Source organism: Tachysurus vachellii, chromosome 9 (genome assembly GCF_030014155.1).
Source record: "Tachysurus vachellii isolate PV-2020 chromosome 9, HZAU_Pvac_v1, whole genome shotgun sequence".
NCBI lineage: Eukaryota > Metazoa > Chordata > Actinopteri > Siluriformes > Bagridae > Tachysurus > Tachysurus vachellii.
Genome location: NC_083468.1, coordinates 19953139 through 19971114, shown reverse-complemented (window position 1 = coordinate 19971114; position 17976 = coordinate 19953139). Strand labels below are relative to the sequence as shown.

General features: G+C 37.5%; 1 protein-coding gene across 1 annotated transcript in view; it reads left to right on the top strand.

Moving 5' to 3' along the window:
- The window catches only part of cdh13 (cadherin 13, H-cadherin (heart)), a 333227-nt gene that overhangs the window by 176913 nt on the left and 138338 nt on the right, over positions 1 to 17976 (top strand). Inside the window, exon 6 of the mRNA XM_060878173.1 lies at positions 3110 to 3254. Coding sequence (XP_060734156.1) covers positions 3110 to 3254 — 145 coding nt within the window. The remainder of the gene's footprint in view (positions 1 to 3109; positions 3255 to 17976) is intronic.

The window sequence follows — 17976 nt, the reverse complement described above, 5'->3', positions numbered from 1 at the left end:
GTCTAAGTCTAATAGGCATAACCACTCACTGGCCACTATAATAAGAACACCTGTGCATATGGTGATGTTTATTTCTCTACTCCAGCTGGCTAGTTTGGTTCAGCTTGTGCCCCTTGTAGCCTCAGATTCCTGCTCTTTGCTGTTAGAAGTGAAATCTGATTCAAATCAGCCTAAAATTTCACTATGGTCTGAGATTGGTTTGCTGCTCATGATAATTAACAGTGACTATTTGAGTTATCAGAGCTTTTTCTGTCGATTTAAAGTAGCCTGGCTGTTCTTCCTTGTCCTCTTTCATTACAAGGCATTTTTGGTTACAAAAATTACACTCATTGATGATTGATGTTATTTGCTTTTCAAACCATTGTATGCAAAAACTCTAGATATGGTTGTAGCTAAAAATTAGCAATTTTTGAAATATTTAAACCAGCACCAACAACCATGCCACAGTCGTTAAGATCACTGATTTTTCCCTGTTCTGTTGATGTGTACATGGTCTCTTGTAATGTATCTACATGGTTTTATGCATGGAGCTGCTAACACATGATTGTCTGTTTGGAAAATTGTTTGATTTTCTGATATACAGATATGCAGGAGATGGTGAGAAATATGATTTTGCCTATTTTACACATTACAACAGTACAAATAAAAAATAGAATACATCGGATAACACTTAAGGACTACACTTTAAGCTATTTGATGCAATCTACAAACAAGCTGAAGTCTTTTGAAGGCAGCTCTCTATACCTAGCTTCACACTGGTCTGAAGTATTGCATTCAGTGTGTTTGCGTGTGTAAATTAGATGAGGTGGCAGGCTGTATTTTTTGGTTGGCTTCTGTGGGCTGTGTGAGGTTGTGCTGATACTGCAGAATAAATGAATAAATGATTCAGTGTTTAGCAGGTTCATCCCACAGGCAGCGAAGAAGAGGCTCAAGAAGAACCACTTGTAGATGCACATTTCAAACTCTTCTGTCATTGCACTCAAACTCAAAGTGTAGATGCTGTGAACAACAGATAAACCTTTCTTGTATGAATCTGTGCTTTTCTATTTCTTGCTTCTTTTTTTAACACATCCCTATTTGGCTTCATTCAGGCTTCTTCTTATGCTGTCACAGAAGTGGTTCGTAGATATTTTAGTTGACGCATATGACCTAGATTTCCTATGTGTCTCACACCACAGCTGGATTAAGGCAAGCTTTTTGAATGCTTCTAAGGCTTAACAAGCTGACATTGTAGATCGAGACACAGCACAGTAGAGGGATGTAGCACAGCACTTGTCACAGATGCACCAGATTTAATCACAGAGTGCTGTATTTAGAGGTGAAAATATAAGTATTGAAAGCTCAGTCACGTTGGAGGATTTGCTTTAGTAAAACAGAGTGTCTCAGAATGTTATGTGCAGTTCTGATCTTGGATTTATTGTCTGAGTTTAAATCAATACAACCTGTCACGCTGACACATATTGGCACTTGGCCCTAAATACATTCAACAAAAAAAAAACACAAGGCCAATATCTTATGCTTGTGTAACTGCCTGTTCGAAATTTAAAACAAATAAAATTCTAAATTAATGGATGTGTTGGATCAAGTGTTATTCTATAATCTGTTGGAGCGTGGAAAGACTCAGATGGAATATGCATGCAGCAATGTGTTAAAAATATACTAGACTCCTGTTAGATTTATTTCTGTCATGACATCTAATTTATATATTACCTTTATTCGTTTTTATTATATATAAGCTTTTATTTGCACCGTCTTGCTTTTGACAGAAGGCAGGCACTTGTTTTTAATCATGGTGGTCTGAACACTGACCCTTCTACTCATCATAATTATATAATCTGTATATTAAGAAAAGATACTTTTACAGTGTAAATATAGAGGACATTTTTGTACAGAGTAAAACCCGGTTGGTACAAAACAATGATGTGACATTGTTAAATATTAATACAAGCTAAACAAAACCTTTCTCCATTTCCTGCATGTAAGACCTGCTTTGCACAGCCCTAATGTGTCTGTCATTGTATCTCTCAGTCACTCCCCTTCGGTCATTCAGGGAGATAAGGCCTTGTAAAACAGATCTGTGGCAGTTAGGGACAAGCACTCTTGTGTCTGTTGCTCACTTCATAATGAATGCCAAGCACAGTCAACAAAAGACAATGATTACCCTCACCATAGGACAGATGCCTGTTGGTTAGCTTTAGTCCCTTGCTCCCATAGAACCATTCTTTTTCATATTTCGCACTTGTCAGTTAGGATGAGATAAATGACACTGGCATAATTGGTTTGTAAATTACAGTCATTGGGCTTTGTCTCTGTCCATCTCTTTATTATCATTCATGTTCTGGAGTAAAATGTGTATGCAGGACAGGAGAGAAATCATTTGTAACTTCGTTTGGTATATTGGGTTTCCTTATTGCTTTGTTTCCTTATTGCTGAAATGTTACCTGTGAAGGTCAAGGTAACTGTGAATGAACGAAGCCTCTCAGATGAGGAATTTTATCTCACATATACAATCATACACAGTACATGTAGTGAAATATTTTTTACTACTGTACTTTATATAATAATAGAGCCAATTAACACTAAATAAAAATAATACAAATATGCTACAATAAAATAAAATAGAACATATAGGGCTTATAGGGAAAATGTGGTAGAAAATGACCCCAAGCTTATACCAGTACCCTGAGGTTTAATATTATTTTAATTCAGTTCAATTCAATTCAGTTCAATTTAATTAAATTTAATATATTTGTAAAGCACTTTTAACAATTCACATTGTCTCAAAGCAGCTTTACAGAAGTATAGAAAGAGAAAAAAATAATTTAAAGTTTAAAATTAAGTTATTATATATCTCTAACATCTATCCCTATCCCTAATGAGCAAACTGGTATATTACACTATATTATATCCATTTCTAATTGATATGACATTTGTACTGCTTATCCCCATTGAATAAGCCCTGTAAAAGACAAATGGGGAACATTATTCACCTTGGCTTCAGTTACCAGTACTACAGGCTCATTTTAACACTTGACTCTCTCTCTCTCTCTCTCTCTCTCTCTCTCTCTCTCTCTCTCTCTCTCTCTCTCTCTCTCTCTCTCTCTCTCAGCTCCAAGTATCGACCACAGACATGACTGGGAGGCTAGTGGAGGGACCTGTGGATTTAGACGTGTTTGTGATTGACCAGAATGACAACAGGCCCATCTTCAGGGAGACTCGCTATTCCGGAGAGGTTCTAGAGGGCTCCCCAACAGGTGTGAAGCCTCTCTCTCCCCTTCCCTTCCCTTCCCTCTATCTCTCTCTCTCTCTCTCTCTCTCTCTCTCTCTCTCTCTCTCTCTCTCTCTCGTGCGCTCTCACTCTCTCTCTCTCACACACACAGTTTATAAGGAAGGGGAGAATGATGTTCCGACTGTCATCTCAGTGTCATTTGGATAATTCCCTTTATTTTCTGAAATGAACAGAACAGCCTGTTCTTTCTGTTGTTATTTGTTTACACACTCAGTGGTCACTGAGGCCTTAGAATGTAACCAAAGTACCACTTATTGTATTACGATAAGAACAAGCAGTAATCAGAGGGGTCCAAGCACACCTAACAATTATTGTGATGGCACCCTTTAGAACATAGGGCTTAGAATATATGTCTAAAGTAGGCTGAAGACTAGAGGATGTAATCAAGCTCTTTATAGCTGCATGTTATAAGCCGCCATGGATCAGTTTTGGATAAAAAATGGATGAACGTGGAAACAATTGACATTTATGTGGGAAACAGCAAAAACATAGCTGTCAATATACTGACATGCAATATGAAGCTGTTTGGATGTATGATTTTTGAATTCTGTCCCCTCTGGGTGCACAGATGTTATCACAATATAAATACAATATAAATAATACAAGTACAGAAGAACCTTTTGCCATATGGTTTATGTTATCCACCACACAGATTATTGCATCCCAAACTGTGTAACGTGTGCTAAAAAGTACTGAAATAATAATGACAAGTGCAGTAGTATACTACTCTGAGGACATAATTAAATGCTACAATTTCCTCACTATTACAGAAACATAATAATTACAGGGGGAAAAAAGACAGAAACTTTATTGTACCCATAAAATTGACTTGTCACGGTTACTGAGTAAGCCAGTAGATCTAGCTGTTATGATCTAATCTGTGTAGTTGGTTCTCTAAATCCTGTGATGCAGTTTTGTTGTGTTCTGCTTTTTTACACACTTAAAGCTTGAAGGATGAAAGCTTCTCTACATTTGGTCTGTCCTGCTCTATAGAAATGGAAATCCTCTCATGTCCTGTAACAGCATTGTGGCTTCTCTCATGTGACTGTCAAATCATTTCTATGACGTTTGTCACACACAAAGACTTTTATACACACAGTATTCTCTAGTTTCAGTCTCTCTCTAAGCTATCATTGCTTTGTAGTGTTGTGTGATGAGAGTGTTGACTGTGAATGAATGTATGTAGCAAGTTTTGCAAGGAAACGACTTGCGTCGTCGACACTGTCAGTAAATAGGTACTGTGTGGTAGCTGGAGAAAAGCTTTATTTGATATATGAATATATTATATTAGATTATAATTTATTATATTAACACTTTAATGTTTATTATAATAAAGTTTATTATAGACATTTTCTATTGTATGAAAAAGCCTCTATGATGTTCTAAAAAGGACTTTCTTGAGCTGAAATATGCTCATTTTTATGTATCTCAACCGGACATTATTATGAATTATATTCATTATTATGAATTATAGAGAGAGAGAGAGAGAGAGAGAGAGAGAGAGAGAGAGAGAGAGAGAGAGAGAGAGCTGATGAATTATAAGTTTACAAGGAAATGCGTTCCCACTTTGATGATCCGCACCATTCACATTAATTAACTACGTAAGTTACCCAGACTGTATGTGGGCAGGGAAAGACTCAGGAGGCAATCAGAATTTCAGCAGCGCTAGAGAAAAAAAAAAAAAAAAAAACTAAAAAAAGCCATCAATAACTTTTGTCTGCTTGCGCAAGTCATGTTTGCACATAAGTAGACTGTAGATCAGTAATAAGGTATAACTGAACTATGCCCTTGCTGCCACAGAAACATTGTAAAGATGCAGTTTGACAGACAGCCATCTGTTAACAAACTGATTTTTGCAAAAAAAAAAAAGCCTATCCAACAAGTTTATCCACATGTGACGTTCATTGTGTTAGCAAATTACACTTAACTAGCAAATGTGTTTATCTTTAGATGGACTGACACTTTTTGGCTAATAGCTAAAGATCTTTGCAAGCTGGCATCCAAAACAAGATTTAAAAGTAGCCTAAAAATGACTTCCACTTTGTTTGAATATTTTATATTTCCTTAACATAGAGATGTCAGAACATATTATTGAAAGACAATTGGTGAAAAGCCAAATATTTGGTAAATGTGTCTGTTTTCCACAGCCAGAGAGACATCTGTATTCACAGGCCAGACAAATTATTACAAACACCCATCAGTCTGAAACCTACAGATAATAAACTGCTTTTATGCTGTTTAAGTTTAACGCTTAGTTCTATTTTTTTCCAGATGGTGTACAGCAGAGATAAATGTAGTCCAATGAAATGTCACTGGCACTACAGCAGTCAGGAAAGCAAAATGAATTAAGAGCTGTAACAGCAGGATGCTTCCATATTGCTTGTACGGTTTCAGTAACTTGGTTAAGCAAAAGGAATTTATCTAATAGCCATGGGAGAAAATGAAATTTGGCCTAAGGGCTTAATAAAGTTATGAGCGAAACCCTCCTCCATTCACGGCCTGAAATCAGAGAGGTGCCAAACCCCCACAGGCCTGTGACAGTTCTGCAGGCTTCAGCCAAGCCTGGCTCTGTATGTAGAGTCTATATGTGTGTCCCAACAAGGATAGAAATATTTGACATTTTGACCTTTTGGGGACATTTGGCTGGTCCCTGGGAGGAAAACTGCTCTTTTATAAAAACTGCAAAGAGCCAAATAGTGTCCTTTAGGTTGCTAATAATAACACTTAGCTGTAAGTGCAGGCATAGCATTGTGAGTGTGTGTGTGTATGTGTGTAATAGGTACACCTTTCTCTTTACCAGCTTAACAAGGACATAGCAAATGAAGTAACATTTCCCTTGCTGTTTTGAATATATCTACCAGGCAAGCTTTTATTAAATATGAACATATTAAGGCATACTGTCATTGCATTATTGTGATTCTGCCTCATGGTTCACTGTCATCTCATCTCTCTCCCTCTCTCTCCCTCTCTCTCTCTCTCTCTCTCTCTCTCTCTCTCTCTCTCTCTCTCTGTATATAGGCACTGCATTTTATATACACCAAATAGGTAGATTTAAGATTTATTTGATATTATTTTATCTTTTTCTATGTCACTGAGTGGATTTGGTCCGGTTTTGACTGATGGCTGCTTGGAACCAGGACGTTTCTATACTTCAATGTATTTCCTAGTAGTAGAGTTATACACATTTTGTCAGTTTTTCAATATCACTGTGTGTTTTGATTTCTTATCCAAGGTGCAGTGGGCATGAGCAAGAAATATACTTTGAATGGGATTTAGGGACTATTTAACGTAGACGGCACACCTACTGGCTATTCTGGCTAACATCTGTGAGGAGGCGTCTAGCTCTCCAACAATGCCACATTCTGTGCCGTCCCTCCACTGTGGCAGCAAATAAAGGCATAGATTATTATCATATAAAATCATTACTCACACACATATAACCTGATCTTCCTTTCTTTATTGTGGAAATAATGACAGTAATCACATAATGATCTTTTTTTCCTTTTTTAACTCCTCACAGATCTTCATAAAGAACACAAATAACCAACATGCATTATAACAAATATGCCTCCAATGAGCTGATGAGCAAGTTTATCTATGCCTTGAACAACTTGTTTATCGTTGTCTCTGACTCTTGAGCCCCATAATAGAGCCATTACTATGAACACGTGGCTCACAAGAGAATAACTTCAAGCTCTCAAGTCCTTTTATGAGGATTCACCCTTGTACAGGTGTACAGTGTGAATACGATATACACCCACTTTGTGTGAAAGTGTTGTGTATTACATGTGCAGGTGTGCACAGTGGGAACGTGGGTAGTGCTTGGCCTTCCTCTTTTCTTGGTGAGATGGATGCTTTTCTTCAGTGCAGATGTGCACAGCAGGTTCCATCCTGCTTTCAAAGCCGTGCCGAGGGGACGGAAGATGAATCGAGACTGCTTTGCTACATCTTTTCAATAGTCCCACTGAGAATGAGTGAGCGCCTCTGTGTGCCCTGGGGTAAAACGGGAGACTGTAAAACTGAAAAGCTGTAAGTGATTTTTTTTTTTTTTTTTTGCTATTGTTTTTTTTTGTTTTGTTTTTTTTGCTGTATTCCATTTGGGTCCTTACTGAATTTGTACTCTATAGACACATCTAGGTCTAGGCCTTACAGTATGAATCAGTGGCTGCTGCGTTAGGAAATTGTAAAGAACATCTTTGCCACACTGGTACAGTTTGTATCTTTATCTGCTAGTGCTCCAAATATATGCATTTGATTTTGTGCCAGTAGTGGGCGTGGTCCAAACTATAAATGTGAATCATCAGGAAAACCATCAAGTATCGTTCAAAACTAGCTTCTTTTACAAAACTGTCTTTCAATCAGGGAACTGTGCCTTTATAATATTCCAGTAAGACAAAGTTGGGGAAAAGTGCTGTTGCTAGTCAAAATGGAGGCTTTTATGTAGCATTTCATTATAATTTCTATATTCAGTCATTCCTCTCCTTTAGCCATTTGTTTCTGGGTCACGGTAGTGGTGAATGCTGTATGATTTTCATTTAATAATGTTGAAGAATGACATAAACAGAGGTATGCTGCCCTTTGGTCTGGGTGGGCTATATGGAATGGCAGCATTAAAATAAAAAAGAGCACATTTATTTAGTGAAGCCTGTTTGAATAAAAATATGGATTTATTTTCGAGTGGTGTTTAGGGGAGATGACGGCACCAAACCAATGTATGTGTTTAGAATATGCAATCTATTAAGAATAAAAGAACAGAGATGAGAGCAATTAAGCTGAATAACATTAAAATAGCTATTTATATGCATTTAGAGTGGGCAGAGTTTAAATTCAATTCAGTTCAATTCAATTTTATTCGAATAGCGCTTTAATTAATTGACATTGTCTCAAAGCAGCTTTACAGAACCTAAGAAAATTTTATATTAATAATAGAGTTATTAATATAATATAATACAACAATTCAAGATCAATATAAGATATTTAAATGTGTTTGTATCTGTCTCCAACGAGCAAGCCTGAGGTAACTGAAAAAAATAAAAAAGATGCACCACTACAGAAGACGCAAATGCACTTCACCTTGAGGTTAGTGTAACTCCTTGGATAAAAATAGAAAATGCAGAAGTTCAGGTTTACAGGAGTTCTGTGCTCCAATATAAGGTATATTTTTTAATATATTTTTTTTTCTTTGGTGAAGATTATATTAAACACCGACTGACAGCAGTGGCCCCATTGTGCATTTTCTTGATAGCAAATAAGAAATGACCTACTGCTACTTTCTTACTTACCATTCTTTCTGACCCACATACTGCTGTGGGATGATGTGATGAACAGCTTCACCTTGAAGAGATGTATAAGGTGACACATGTCACAGTATTACAAAAGCATTCAATCATTTAGCCATGTTTGGGCCATACTTCAAAATTCTTCACGTTTACCATTAAAGTTTTAGGCCACTTTTGTCCTATAACACACTTGTTTAATTTACTTTCACCTTATGGCTTTTCTATTGGTAAATATTACTTTTTCTCATTACTTGTCTTTAACAAAATTTGCTGTGTCTGAATATCCCTGCCACCCTATTATACAATAGGGGAACAGGAGAACAGCAAACAGGCAGTATATCCATCTTCTCAGCATTCATAAAACAGTAGGTGAGAAATACCTCTATGACCTTCTGCTTCTGCCGAGATTCTGCAGAATGGAACCAATAGACACTGCAGTGTCCCATAAGGCAACAGGACTGGCATGGAAGATTTGTCAGAATCAAAAAATCAGAACACGGTGTGTCTTTTCTTTTAAAGTGTATGTACTGTAGGTATAAAAAATTGTTATTTGTAGTTAAACTATACTTGTTTAACAACATCTAAAGTGGTAGTTCAGTGGTTAAGAAGTTGGATTACTAATCGGAAAGTTCTGTGAAGTTGACTCTGATGGGTCCTTGAGCAAGGCAGTCATGTGTCAATAACAATATCTCAGATGTAGAATATCTGGATTAAATTCATATTAAAGACACATACTGAGCAGTTAGCACTGTATCAACAGCTGAGCAGTAGCTACTGAATCGAATGCAGTAGATACTGTTACAGTATGTGATTTCAGACACACGCAATAAATCTGAAATTCAGTATTACATCTATTGCCAGATAGACTTGGTAGTTTTCATCTCTTTACATGAAATGAATGAAATTGGGGCATAGAAGCATTTATTATTGCCGCATACACATTACAGCAAAGTGGAATTATTTTCTTCACATACTGTATCCCAAATGAGGAGGTTGGGGTCAGGGCAACTATGATACAGCACCACTGGAGCATGGAGGGTTAAAGGCCTTGCTCAATTGCCCAACAGTGGCAGCGCTGGGGCTTGAACCCCAACCTTCCAATCAACAACCATGCCTTAACCACTTGAGCCACCACATGGCGCAGAACATGACAGTTTTCAAAAAAAAAGAGTCAATTTGGAAAAGTGACCTGAGGTAGTTCGGATAAGCGGTAGAAAATGAGTGAGTGAGAGTGAGATATAAGTAGGGTATAAATCTCAGGTTTGAAAATAAATTCTGTTTTCTTGAAATAGCTCTTTAAAGGCAACATGGATGTAGAGAAGATTGTTGAAAACTTGAAATAAGAGAAATTGTAGAAATAAGAGAAATACTGTTTGATAAGTCACAAAATAGTTGCAAAGACCATAGCACTCTGTTTATGCTGTATAGTTTAAATCAGCAAATGAAATATCCCCATGTGTTTAATGAAAGACTCAAAGGAAAATACAGTACACCCTCATATTTTGTTCTTGGTTTTAAAAGGAAATATTCTGATAATAGTGGACAGCTAAGTACACAAATTGCATCGGATGGTCAGTGGGTAAAGCACATGTGGCAGAGGTAGATGAAGCAGTAATTGCATGTGCAAAGTTGCCCAAAGTTTGCATTTAGTAGATTCCATATTTGGAGCTTTGACTTTGATCAAAAGAATGAATTTAGTACAGAAATGTTCTAGTCATATCCATAATGCCCAATATTATACAGGGAATCATCATATTATATTCTCTGTGACTGCTTGAGTAAATAAAACACAATGGAGTGTGTTAACATGACCTTGCAGCAGTGGTGTTGCTCAGGTGTTTCTCCTTGTAGCAGTGACCTTAATCACAGCTTCTTCAACCACAGTTTATCTTCTTTCTTGTGTTGTTTCATTCCCTTGCCTTTTGACAAAATCCCTCTCCTGGTTCAGGTGTGAATGTGTGTGTGTGTGTGTAAGAGAAAGAGAGACAGAAAACCTGTACTCTGTGCTGCATAACTGACTCTAGATTCAGCCTCAGAAAATAAAGGGCTAAAAAAATCAATAGCTAATTGCCAGGACAGGCCCCCGGAGGAGAGGCAGCTAGACCCTAGCTCTGATTGATCCAGCCGAGAAAATGATTGGGCTGTGGGTGACACTAATACCAGCAGGTAATTTGTAGCATAATGCCGTTTTGTGTGCACTAGGATTTCCCAGCTCTCACACGCCGACCCCTGTTCTCCTCTCAGCATGGCCTTTCACTCCAACAAAGCCTCATTATCTGTCCTTCAGTCCAGCTTCACTAGCTAAATTAAGGGCCTTCACATGTGCTGAGAAATATTGGAGTATGGACGGCATCTGTGGTTACTTTAAGGCTGCACGTTTTGTTTGGCTTGGTTGTCGAATAAGTCTTGCTTGTTTGCAGGGCTCTAGACTTTCATGGGGTTATTTGATGATGTGAAAAGACCTTATTTGTTTCAGTTCTTAACATCTACACTTATAGTAGATATTATTTTAAACCCACTGCAAAATGGGTGAGACTTTCTCCTTTCTCAAATAGAGTAGCATAAACAAATAGTGAGCCAGTACTAAGCAAGAAAGCAGTATTGTTGTCTCATTGGTTGATAACTTATTAGCAAAGTTGTAATAGGAATGCTTAGTCAAAATTTGGTCTAAATTAAGTCTTTGGGTGTAATGTTTTTTAAAAAACAATCATACTTGAGTTACCAGATATCATGACATTACTTTCAAGCACTGAGGTAAGCTTGTTATTTAGATTAGAAAAGTCTTTTATATTAGATCATAAAAGTAGCTCTGCTAATGTCTATTTATTGTATTTGACAGTTACTAACACGCTGTAACATTTCGCTTATCCAGTGCAACGTTTTGTCAAATCATGTTATCCATATGTACTTGCTAAAGCAATGTTTTTGCTAGAGAAGGCATGAAACTCCTGTGTCCTGGTTTTAGCATGACCGCTGGTGTTGCCTTCTTAGCTTAACAGCCAAATTAGACCATTATAAACACATGAAATTCACCATTTCTTGATTTAAAAAAGAGGTTAAGAGTGCCATTGCTGTTCTGTTTTATTATGTAATGTGTTTTTCACCTTTGGTGTTATCTAGTTAGCATCATATACTAGCTCATGTGCTACTAACAGTATTAACTAGCATTACTAGTAAAAACTGAAAAACTCCTTATGATTTTCCTTATGACAATGTGCAATGTTTCTGGGGAAAAATTCAGGTTTTTCTGTCTTTCTTGTTAGCAATGTTGGCACCTCTGCTATTATAAAAATTCTCTGTTGTGTTGTAAAAGCTCTTGGTTGCTTCACCACAGCAGAGTGCTACTTGATGTTAACTGAATTACTTTCACCTGGAGGTAGTTTCTTCTGGTTGGTACTTGAGTGTGCTCATATGTCATAAATGTCTCCCATCAGACACACACAAACACACACAGCTGGCTGATTGTCTGTTAGTCAGGACAGAAAGAGAACTTCAGCACAGCTGGGGGTCTGTTCACACCCTCAATATCCGCTCACATTCTCATTCACTCTTAATCAAGATTCAGAAGTGGCCATAGCAACCGCACTAAACATTAGATCTGATAAGGCACTGAATCATTCATCCAACTATATTTCACAATTCAAAGTATCTACAGTATTTGGCCTATCCCCCCTCTTCTTCATATTAGTATTCTATTCTATCTAAATTCCTCTTCATCTGAATATATTTTACTATTTGGATGTAAATCAAATCAGTAAGTTTGATGGGGTGGCCCTCTATGCTTTACAGTTAAATTGCATCATTATCGTCTACTCAGCCATACTCCCTGATTCCCTTCTTCTTTCACTTTCTGTCTTTTTCTTTGCTGGTCCTGGATGAGTGCTGAAGCAAATGGCAGAGAGACTCCGATACTAGCAGACGACAATCAAGCAAGCGCACTGCGCTAGATGTGAGCGCTCGTTCGGCGGGTCACTCCCTGCGGGGGTTACGCTACACAGGCGCTGCTAATCTATTAGAGACTTTCTATTCTCTTCTTATCCCAGGATCCACCAGAGCGCTGAGCATGTACTCGATTAACCTACCCCTTCTTGTTTCCAGAGTGAAGAAAAGTGAAAAGTAGAGAGATGTATAATGAGAAACCTATCTGGCTGTCCCTTTTAGTCCCTATGTCACATGTCTCTGATGCCCCGAACCTTTTTAAAAGTCTATGTACAGTCTCTGCTTTCCACTTTACATTATCCTTCCTCATTGTTTTAAAGGAATGTTCCCAGACAAGATACAGTAACTCGATTAAATGTGGGCCAAAGTCCCTGCAATGGCTCCTAAAATGTTCTGGATGAAATGGAAAGAGAACAGCAGACTCTAGAGAGATAAAATTCCCATTGCCTGGTCTTAACTTTGAAGTGAGGTAGTACATAATTTCATCAGCATGGCAGGTCAGGAAAGAGGTATAAAGCATCCTGTGTCCCACAGGTACAGAGGTTTAACTGGCCTGTGCTATGGGGAAGGAGGCCTTTAACGCTCCACTGAAGCTTGCTAAGGTTTTCACACTCTCAGCTTTTTTCTGGCTGCCTGGCACCACCTACAGATGATTAAGCACTCCCCTAGGAAGTGCTGGAGCATTAAAAGAAATGTGAGATCATATTGAAGATAGAGTGAAGTGAGAACATATAGAAATGACTGCACAAGTTCACACTAATTCATGCTTTCAGGGAATCTTACAGCACTAAGGGTGGTAAAGAGTTGTTGATTTGATCTAGCTTTTTTTCTTTCTATAGCAAACAAGTTGAAAATAGAATCAGGACATAGGCTTGCTTTCAACCATTACATTTCCGAGACAGAGAGTCTTTCAGTTTCTGTGTGTCAGTTCAGATGTCAGATATGACAAACAGCTAAAAGAAAGGCCTCATAAAAATAACTATAGCTGTCAAGATCGCTTTTCTGTCCTCTCCTCCTTCTACCGGTGGATCCTCTAACTCCCTCTGCAGTCCCTCTCATCCATGCTAACACTTCCTCCTGTCTTAAACTACTCACTCAGTATATGGGATGGTACAGTTGTGTCGATGACAAGTGTGATCACCAAACTCATATTGGAGACTGTTCAGGGTCGATGCCACCAGCTGCCTTCTCGCACTTATTTCAAATTACATCAGCACAGCTTGTTTGAACAAAGAAATTATCATAAATAAACCAAATGAGTACCTCATGTCTTGCTTTACAGAGTGCACCGCTGTAGGATTGGGATAGGATTGCTCAGCTCCTGAAGCATGCTGCATGTTTTCCTTGGGGTATGATGACTTTGATTGAGTATTGATTTGAAATGGAAGTTTCCTGTGAATGTGAGATGATTTCTTAAGGGATGATGGAGAAGGGTTTTATTACTGCCAGTTAAATCCACTTTGCATGGGTGTACAGTGGGGAGTGTTGTCACCTCACAGCTCTAGGGCTCAATCCTGAGATCGGGTTAATGTTTTTGTGGAGTTTCCCATGTTCTCCTTCGGTCCGTGTCGGTTTTCTTCTGGGTTTTTAAATTTCAAACCTTGGCCAGGGAATGGGATATGCTATGCTGAATGGGATAAGTCTCCTGTGCGTAAATGAATGTGTTTGGTGTCCTAAGTACTGTCATCCCATTTACAGTGTGTACCCATGCCATGTGCAGTGACAGATCCAGGTCCACTGCAAGGATAAAGTAGTTTCTAAAGCTGAATGAAAGAATATATGAATGGTCTCTTGACAGGATCATACAAGCCTAAAAAGAAAGTGTCCTGAACAACAGATGTTTCTGCTATACGATGTGTAAAGCTGTGTATTGGCACTTTGTTTTTAATTTATTACCTATCCAAACACAGCTGAGAGCATTTCTAACATGCCTGGTAAGAATTCCTTTGTTTTATTTCCGCCTCTGTTTATCAGGCTATAAAAGGAGTTTATTAATTGTCTGTTAAGCCCTCCAACTGAGCTGCTGCAGAATAGTTGAGCTTTTTCATGCTGGGAATTGTTAGAGGAAAGCATGAGCCCATGGTCTTGTGAACCAGGAAAAGAAGGAAAGAACTGTATAGCGTAACGGCTTGAAAGAATGATGAGACTGCCTTATATAATGCTGAATTGACACTCACTAACCACATTAGTTTTGAACACCGCACAAATGCTGGGTGGAACCACATTTGCTCTTAGAGCGGCTTAGGCAGTTTGGCTCAGTGGGTTAATATTAATGAAAAATACAGATCATCTGCATGTTCAGCTGAAATGGAGATACAGACCACCAGGCAATGTTTTTCCAATCTTCTGTCCAGTTTTGGTCAGCCTGTATTCACTGTAACTTTAAAATCCTCTGTAGCTCATCCTCAATGCATGTCCATCTATCGAATGAACCCTCAATGAATGCTTTTTATTTTTTATTCCATTCTTTATAGAAACTAGTATCATTTGTGTGTAGAAACTCTAAGAACTGTTGTATTTTTTTGACTGGTGGATCGAGCATTTGCACAGGTGTACAGGTGTGCCTAGTAAAGTTCCTGGTGAGTGTATATGTACAAAGCGCAGAATAGTTGATGACAAATGAAGCAGGAGAGCTGCACAATGGGACCCCAGAACATCAAAGTCAGTACTTTTAAATACATTTTTTAAGATTTTTTTATTTATTAATTTATTTATTTGCTGACATCTTCCCCACTGCTTTAACAGATGGTAGGACGAATTTCGAAAAAGCACTCAAAGGCACAATCAGCCAGAATAAAAGCGGAGACCTGCCACAACCGTATTTCCCTAATGTTTCTCACTAAATAACATCGAATTGCCTTTGCGTCTTTCTTTTGTCAAGATGCGTGTAAGTTTATTTGTTCCCCTGGGGGGACGGGGATGACAAGTATGCCATTGCAGTTCCAGACACAAGTGAAAAAGCCTCTTAATTACGTAGTGAGCCTTTTACAGTTTCCACCATCGTAGTTCTGAATGTCAAACGTGATTTCCAGACAGCTCTCTAGAGAGAAGCGAAAATCTTTGCATGAGTTAGTTTATGTGGGGAAATGCAATTTTTCAGTTGGACTGACAGTCTCAACTGAGACAAAAGCAATCTAAGTGGGTAGCATTTAGATTTTTTTTTTTTGCTTTTTTTTTTGCATTAGCAGCATGTATAAGAGGAGCAATTGTTTTTAGTTGAGGGAAGTGAAATGTCGTCGCTGTTTGATGCACAGCTCCATAATAAGCTGTGCTCTATACACTCAGGCAACTGAGTCGTGATGTACTTTCCTGAGCTTCACTTCCCATTCAACTCTAAACCAGTACCGTACATCTCAGGGTTTGATAAAAGTGAATGAATAATACATACCCAAGTGTCAGCAACTTTAGGTTGGGCTTTATGCTGCCTCAGCTTTGACTCTAGTACACTCTGAATGAATTTTGGGGCATGACATGATGAAATATTTTTTCAGATTAGGACCCTTAAAGTGTGCCATATAGACCCCAGTCTTCTTTCTTGGTCCTGGATCAGGCACTGCTAACACGGCAAGCTTTGCAGCCAATGCGGGACAGTTATTTTGTTTGGTTTTATCTCTTTGGCTTTTACTGAAGGTGTCTACAGTATAGTCACATCCTTGATGTGCCTTAGGGCAGTGTTTTCCTAATGTCCTTAGGGTGCCTGACTATCCAAATGTCTGTTTTCTGACAAAAATTCAATATATCTGAAAAAAAAAAAAAATTGTTTTTAGTTGTTGTTTTTTTTTTTTTTGTTTTTTTTGGCTTCTCCATCAATATTTTTCATTCTTTTTGAACATCTACGCTTATGCTTATTATATAGGACCATGATTGTAGTGCTTAACATACACACTGGGATAAAAACAGACAACAAAATACATAGATTAATCAAAAGGACCAGGTTAAATTGCAAAATAATTATTGTAAGTTGTTATTAATAATAATAAAACCTCCAGTTTGAATAACAGTAATCCAGTTATTCATCATGTTTCTGGAGCCCACAAACTCATGCAGATCTTTAGTTATATTGAGTGAGTGTACATTTATATATATATATATATATATATATATATATATATATATATATATATATATATATATATATATATATATATGTGTGTCTGTGTGTGTGTGTGTGTGTGTGTGTGTGTGTGTGTGTGTGTGTGGCACAGGTTGTTTTGATATCAGTCTTTGAGAAGAACATGAGTGATCTCTGTGATTCACATGTCAGACTATTAGAAGTACATTATGACCAATCAGTACATAACTTTGTGATCAGTAAAAGAATTAACATTTCCTTTTCTTTCTATTTATTTGCAGTAGCAGGTTTTTTATGGACGATTTCTTCTCTTTTGATTTAATTCACACAATAGTCTTTGTCATTTAGTGATGCTAAGTGGAAAAATCATTCCACTTATGCCCTTATTTAATAATGTTCCAAATAATTTGTACTATTTTTTGCCTTCAAATAAATTGTGCATGCAGAAAGAAAGCATATTTCAGTTCATTTACAAAAAAAAAAGAATCAATGAGTGAATTATTTCAAGTGGAAAGTAGGGGCAGATTTCCATATGAGAATATGATTTTGCACATGCTCTGTCTTCTTAATGACCTTAAATCTGGCAGGAAAGATTACTAAGAGGCTTTCAGAAACATCAAAATGTGAGGAAACCTTTTTACATGTGCAGTATTACACCAGTTAAAAAATGTGAGCTCTGGAAAACTCTTCAAAATTCAATATTAATGCAGGTTTTGTTCAGAAATAGTTTTACAGATTCTGTTTAACTGCTGTATTAAATCTGATTTGTGATATCTAATAGGAGACAGACGTCAGCATGGTAATATTGTCATCATTTGAAAAATATTGGGATCGTTTTATGGTGAAAGAACATTAACATTATTGAAATCTAGTGAATTGTAAAGGTTTGTCTACTGAGGTTTTTGTGCTTCTTTGCAGAAAACTTCTTGAATTGCAAAAATTGCGAGCACGTTTCTTCATTTAAACTACTAACAATGAAGAAACTCATTATTTTCTAGTATAGCTGCACTCGTGTTCTATGCACATGATCCGAAAAAGGCTGAATGTGGGTTTTGATGATGTCACACAATGTGTCTAGGCCCAGATCACCAGACATTTTTGGTTATTTTGAAAAATTGCAAGCTCCTTTGAATATTGTAGAGTTTGCTTCATTTTGCATTATTTTTTGTGAAGGCTCTGGGTTAATGATCAGAAGGTCAGGGTTTCAAGCTGACACTGTTAGGCCCTTAACTCTCTGACCCTGTCCTTGAACCCCAGCTTCCAAAAAAAAAAAAATAAATCTTCATTATGCATTCATGTTATGTGACAAATAAAGGCTTCCTCTCATCCTCTCATACCTGTCTATCTGTTCTAATAGACTTTCAAGCTTAGTTATTCATGCTGTAGTTGCTAAGTAA